Source organism: Myotis davidii, unplaced genomic scaffold (genome assembly GCF_000327345.1).
Source record: "Myotis davidii unplaced genomic scaffold, ASM32734v1 scaffold409, whole genome shotgun sequence".
In the NCBI taxonomy this organism is placed as follows: Eukaryota; Metazoa; Chordata; class Mammalia; order Chiroptera; family Vespertilionidae; genus Myotis; species Myotis davidii.
In genome coordinates this window covers 395,815-402,840 of record NW_006374611.1, presented here as the reverse complement: position 1 = coordinate 402,840, position 7,026 = coordinate 395,815, and the positions used below count along the sequence as shown (strand labels likewise).

The 7,026-nt window shown below is 33.8% G+C and overlaps 1 protein-coding gene across 1 annotated transcript in view; it reads right to left on the bottom strand.

Annotated features, from left to right (window-relative positions):
• Window positions 1-2,481: 2,481 nt before the first annotated feature.
• Window positions 2,482-7,026, bottom strand: part of FAM179B (family with sequence similarity 179 member B) — a 155,328-nt gene continuing 150,783 nt past the window's right edge. The window contains exons 20-22 of the mRNA XM_006777725.2: window positions 5,732-5,951; window positions 4,376-4,462; window positions 2,482-3,615 (exon numbers count right to left, since the gene is read on the bottom strand). Coding sequence (XP_006777788.2) covers window positions 3,362-3,615; window positions 4,376-4,462; window positions 5,732-5,951 — 561 coding nt within the window. The 3' untranslated portion in view covers window positions 2,482-3,361. The remainder of the gene's footprint in view (window positions 3,616-4,375; window positions 4,463-5,731; window positions 5,952-7,026) is intronic.

Genomic DNA, 7,026 nt, shown 5'->3' with positions numbered 1-7,026 from the left:
GCGCCTCCTCTGAGTCTCAGTGTTTTTCTCTTTCCTCCTAGTTGTAGAATTTCCACTCAGCCAGCTTTCCTGTGGTTCTGGATGGTATCCGTTTCGTCTTTTAGTTGTATTTTTGAAGTGGTTGTTCAAGGCAGCAAACTCCGGTGTTTACCTATGCCGCCATCTTGGTTTCTCCTCCAAACTGATAATAATTCTTGTTCATAGAGTGCAAGACTTCTAAGTACTCAATATCAAGAAGTTACTTAAAATAGAGAACTCTTTTAGGCCTGGGACTATATTACATTATTACTATCCTATATAATAAAAGGATAATATGCAAATTGACCCTAATGGAGGTATGACTGGGAACAACCGGTCGCTATGACATGCACTGATTACCAGAGGGCAGACGCTCAATGCAGGAGCTGCACCCTGGTGGTCAGTGTGCTTCCACAGGGGGAGCTCTGCTCAGCCACAAGCCGGGCTGAGGGCTGGGAGTGCAGCGGTGGTGGTGGGAGCCTCTCCTGCTTCCTCAGCAGCGCTAAGGATGTCCGACTAACAGCTTAGGCCTGCTCGCCCCTGGCAGGTGGACATCTCCCGAAGGCTCCCAGGCTGCCAGAGGGATGTCTGACTGGCAGCTTAGGCCTGCCAGCAGGTGGACATCCCCCCAGGGATCCTGGACTGCGAGAGGGCACAGGCCTGGCTGAGGGACCTCCCCAAATGCATGAATTTTCATGCACCGGGCCTCTAGTTTTCTTTATAATAAGAGAAAACACTGGCACTCAGTTGGTTAGAGCATCATTCTGATACACCAAGGTCACGGGTTCACTCTCTGTTCAGGGTACATATAAGAATCAACCAATGAATGCATAAAAATGTGGAGTAATAAATTGATGCCTCTCTGTCTCTTTCTGATCCTTTCTCTCTTTAGAAAATCAGTAAATTAAAAAAAGGGAGAAAACACAAAGATTATGTGAAGTAAAGTCTCCATTTACTAGCAGTGATTATATTTACTGCACTTTCTTCAATACTAAGTTCAAACTGTATCTATTTAAAATAATAGGTCAGCCCTAGCCAGTTTGGCTCAGTGGATAAAGTGTCAGCCTGTGGGTTGAAGAGTCCCGGGTTCGTTCCAGTCAAGGGCATATACCTTGGTTGCAGGCTCGATCCCCATACGTGCAGGAGGCAACAATTGATGTTTCTTTCTCTCTGTCTCTCCCTCTCTCTAACACTCTCTAAAAATCAATGGAAAAATATCCTCAGGTGAGGATTAACAACAACAAAAAATAATAAAGTGTCTCCATGTATTTTTAAAATAAAACAATGAGTCTGCTTATGGAGACATGGCCTTTTGCCTTTAAAACTTAAACTTTACCTTATCAACAATCAATCGATGTAAACTTAGTAGACACATTTACAATGATACAAAGTCAGTAGTCAAAATTAATAAAGTCTGGAATCTGTAATTTTAGTGTCAATGACACATATCATAAAGGGTTGAAGCAAATTTAATGATGCATTCAGTTTTATAACTTAGGTTAAAGGGTCTAAACCAGGTGTTGCAAGCTATGCCAGCGGCCTATTTTTGTTTGTTCTGAGTTAAGAATGTGTGTTATACTTTTTAAAGGGTTGTAAAAAAAACAAAAACAAAGAATATGCTACAATTTGTCTGTGACTTACAAAGCCAAAATTATTTACTTTCTGGTCCCTTACAGAAAAAGTTTACCAACTTCAAAACTGAATTATAAGAACATAAAATACACTTAAAGATAAGTATTTTAAAAGTATGTTTGTAACTATAAAACAGTGCATATAAATGAAGTAAGTTTTTACTCTCCTTTCAGCTTAGCTTCAAATGGCATTAAAAACATTTTTTTAAAAAAAATTTTAAGTCACGGATTAATAAAAAAACGCAAACCCATTTTTTAATAATCTTTACCCAAGGATTTTTTCCCATTGGTTTTTAGAGAGAGTGGAAGGGAGGGAGAGAGGGAGGCACGGAGGGAGAGAGAAACATTGATGCAAGAGTCACACATCGATTGGTTGCCTCCTGCATGCACCCTGACCAGGGCCGGGATCAGACCCGCAACCCAGGTCTATGCTCTTGATGAGCAATCAAATCTGTGACCCTTTGGTCCAAGGGCCAATGCTCTAATCACTGAGAACACCGACCAGGGCCAAAAAAATATCACAATTTAAAAAGCAGCCAAATACGTTTAAAAACTGGTCAGTGACATAAGAAGTAAAAGAGAATGGAAGAACCCAGAATTATAGAATTGTAGAACAAGATAGAACCTTAAAGATCATCTAGTCCACCCTCACATTTTAGAAATGAGAAATCTGAGGTCTAGATTTGGCAAGTGACTTACTCAAGGTCACACAGCTACTTTCCTGTAAAGCTACTATAATTCAGGCAGTAGAAATAGGTCAACATTATAATATATATATATTGCCATTTTAACATATACGGGAGTTGGAAAAATAGGACACCTTTCACACACCTACAGAAATAAATCCTTTTATTTTATAACAATCCTTTTCTTTTTTAAGATGCATACAGTACTTATAGTCCAAGAATTCTGAGAAAAGCTACAGACAATCTGGCACTATTTTTGAGAACTATACAACTGGACAGCAAATTAACACCTTTATAAATGTTAGGACATATAGAAATATAATTTAGTGTTTGCACAAAAAATAGGGAAGTTACATTCAACACGTTTTCTTGAACGTGCATTTAAAATGTTTAAATGTTTTCTAAAACTTTGGTCATCATGCTTTATTATAATTTGTTAAATTTCACAATTATGTAGATGATTAAACCAAAGTGGTAAGTAAATATATCACATTAACACAAAACAGCAAAAACAAGCTAATACTGCACAATCATATTAGCAGACTGATTTGAGAATACATATTTTTCACAAATAGTACACAAAACTTTGTGATAACATAGTTCAATGACTTTTCTTCCACTTCATAAAATAAGGCTGAGTAACGAGACATAGCAGAACATGATTACATAATAAAAAGTATATTTTTAATTACAAATCTAATTGTACATATAGGGCAAAAAATTGCGATTTCTATAGAATAGTGCAAACGAGCAGGACTTTTCTCAAAAATATTAAAATTGGATTCACTTCATGTTCCTCGTATTTAATGAATATAATTATTTTAGGTTTTTGTGTGATGGGACATGTGATAGCATTGATATAGGTCAGATGTGTACTCATAGGCTGCAAATAAAAATAGCCATTGACTTAATTTACTGGATTAGAAGTGCAGGCACTGAAAATGTAACTTTAAAAAAGCTCCATTTGTCATCATGTAAACACTTTTGTTCATCATCCCATATTTCATGAAAGATTTCTAATTCATTTCAAATTGTCATATTGAGTAATTCCTCTAAACTCTTTTTAATATGTGGTGGTTGAGATGCAGCCTGATTTAACAGATTCTGGCCCATCTGTGCAAAAAGTGCTTTTGACAATTTAGCTGTGGCTACTCGTATATTTCCTCCAGCTCCAGGCAGAGAGCCACTATTTGTCATGTTCCCTAAGAGGTGCCATAAAACAACCAACACTTTCTGTTCTGTGGCAAAGGGCTTCCTTTGATAGAGTTCCATAACAATATCTGAAATATAAAAATATGATAAATCGTAAGGTTTAAAAAAATAAATTCAAGTTCTGCTAATTAAAAAGCATATATACATAACTTCTCCCTACTGCCATTTTTATAAAATGTTAGGTATCTTAAAAGAAGTAGGTCAGAAACTTCCCTCCTAAAGAGTGGAATCTTCAAGTGCTAGAATTCCATATATGATGATTAGGTCAGGCAAAAGTAGTAAAGATGGGAATGAAATCCAAAATTCATCTCCATGTTTTCTAAATGCAGTTAATTAAAGATTTCTACACTTTCCACTCATGGACCTTTTATCAAACACATAATTTGAAATAGCAGTTTTTATGAATACCAATATTTGATTTTAGTTATTTTTATTCATTCTGTTTATGTCTACTAACAGGAAGACTAAACACTTACTGGGGGGAAATAATAAAATCCTTTTAAAGAAAAATTTTTGGGTAAAAGTCTTAAAGGTCCTCTTGTGAATCATGATACAATTTATTTCTACTTCCTGGGTAATGATATTGAATTTGGCAGCTTTATTTAAATTAAAATGAAATACCCATCAGTTTATCCTTAATTAGTAAAATATTTCTTTATCCCTGACCAGGTAGCTCAGTTGGTTAGAGTGTCGTTCCCACGCCGAGGTTGCATGTTTGATTCCCTGTCAGGGTACATACAATATTCAACCAGTGAATAAATAAATGATTGGAACAACAAATTGATGTCTCTCTAAAGTAATAAAATAAAATTAACAAAAAATATTTACCAGCAAGCTTTTCAGTCATATCTTGTTTTGCTTTTCCATTTAAAAACTGAGCTTTTGTGCAAAATGGCTGTAGAAGTAAGTAATTGTCTGAACAAAAAGAACAGAGACATGTTTAAAGAGTTATGAGAGCTTAGTTATTTTCAATTACACAGCATTGAAAACAAAAAAGATGCAAATGATTGCAAATGCATTAAAAAGATTTTTAAATCTTCCTACATGACCACTATTTAAAATTCTCTATAAAACCTTAACAGAGTAACATTTCTTAGAGCAAATGAAACATAAAAATACATCAGAAAACATTAAAGGAGCTAACCTATGGTGTATATGTATAAAGAATTATCTACATCCTAGGTATCTTATTCTAAATGATACTATGTATGTTTATAAAAAAACCAGAAAATAATTGTTTTGGGGGGGGGGCATTTACCTTTAGTGATTTTTCCAGTTTTTATTTAGAAATAATTATAGATTGATAGGAAGTTGTAAAGACAGTACAGAGAGGTCTTATGTACCTTTCACCCAAAGGTTATAGCTTACATAATTACAGGTGTCCTCTGCTTTTTTAAAGTTCATTTTTCATTACCCTGCTTTTAGAAAAGACGAACATTATGTCTGTTTTTACTAACCAAAAGAAAGACCTAGACAAAGACCAAAAGAAAGACCAAGAGATCATGGTCTTAATTTATATTTGTATTTCCCTAGTAACTGGTGAAGTAAACATCTTTTCATGTGTTTATTTACCATCCATATATCCTCTTAAGTATTTTCATGTCTTTTGCTCATTTTCTAGTTGAAATGCTATTTTTAATTTTAATGTTGAGTTTTGAGAGTTCTATATATATATTCTAGAAATAAGTTCTTTGTCATATATGTGGTTTGCAAGTATTTTATCCCAATCTGTAGTTTATCTCTATATTAGTTAAAGGGATTTTTACAGAGCAAATGTTTTTAATTTTAATGATGTCCAATATATCAGCTTTTATGGATCATGCATTTAGTGTCATGCTAACAATTCTTCACCGAGCCCTAAGGTCCTTTCTTATGTTGTCTTCTAAAAGTTTTAAAGTTATGTTTTTCATTTAAATCTATGATCCACTTTGAATTAATTTTTAAAAAGAATTGAAGTTGAGGTAGGAAAAAAAATTGAAAACTCAAAGGTAAGGGAAGAGAAAGTCAATTTCTTATAACATTTAATTACTAATAGTAATTTAAAATATACTAAATTAAGAAATTTTATAACATTAAATGATTAAAATTGGATAGTTAGAATTTTAGCATTATAAAAAATATGCAAAATAAAAAAGTACAAAAGTAAAGTCCCAGTAACTGGAGTGCCAAAGTAAGATTTCTTACCTACATGCTGACTCAGTGCCTGAACAACATTTGTGGCAGCAGTATAGATGCCTGGATTCTTGGAATTCAGATTGTTATCTACTATTGCTGGAATTAGCATGTTGATGATAGGAGATAAGTTGTCTCTAAGCAAAGGAATCAATTTGTGCATTGTTTCCAGAGCCACCAGATTTACTTTACTATTAGAATCATGAAGTCGAGATTTAAAAGCATCAAAAATCTGAAAGTAAAGTGGTAAATTATTTAAAATGAAATACTAAAAAAACAACAAAAAAAACACTGTTCATACCTATTATATTTATGTTTCTTTTGGCATTTCATAGTATTTCTCCTTTAGCATACTGTTTAAAAACACATGCATATTTCATTTAACCTAAATTTAGAAAATAAAAACTTTATAAAAGCTTGGATGATAAATCTAAGTGTCAAATTTTCTAATAGCAAAAACAGAAGGCTTAAAAATCACTCCAAAAGACATCTTAATAAATTAAAGTTGAGAAATCTGGATTAGTAGGCAATGACTGATTTACTATAAATGTGATAAAAGTGATGTTTTCTGGAAGGTGCAGGTTAGCTTAGCTAACTCTAAGGAATTAGGATAAGTTTCTATCTTTATCTACTCATAGCAAAAAGTAGATATGTAAGTTTTACTGTAAAAATTTCAGTTTAGGTAACAAAAGAAACGATCAACAAAACAACAAGAAAACCCACTGCATAGGAGAACATATTTGCCAATGTTATCTCCAATAAGGGTTTAATCTCCAAAATTTACAGAAAACTCATACAACTTAACAAAAGGAAGATAAACAATCCAATCAAAAAAATGGACAAAGGAATTAAATAGACACTTTTCAAAATAGGACATACAGAAGGCCAAGAGATATATGAAAACATGCTCAAAGTCACTAATCATCCGAGAGATGCAAGTCAAATGAACAATGAAATACCATCTCACACCTGCCAAAATGGTGATCATCAACAAATGACATAAGTGCTGGCAAGGAGGTGGAGAGAAAAGAAAACTTTTGGAATGCAGACTGGGAATGCAGCCACTGTGGAAAACAGTATGGAGTTTCCTCAAAAACTAAATGGAACTCCCATTTAACCCAGTGATTCCACTTCTAGGAATATATCCCAAGAAACAAGAAACACCAATCAGAAAAAATATATGCACCCCTATGTTCATAGCAGCACAATTTATTATAACTAAGATTTGGAAACAGCCTAAGTGCCCATAAGCAGATGAATGAATTAAAAATTGTGGTAATTCTATACAATGAAATACCATACTGTGG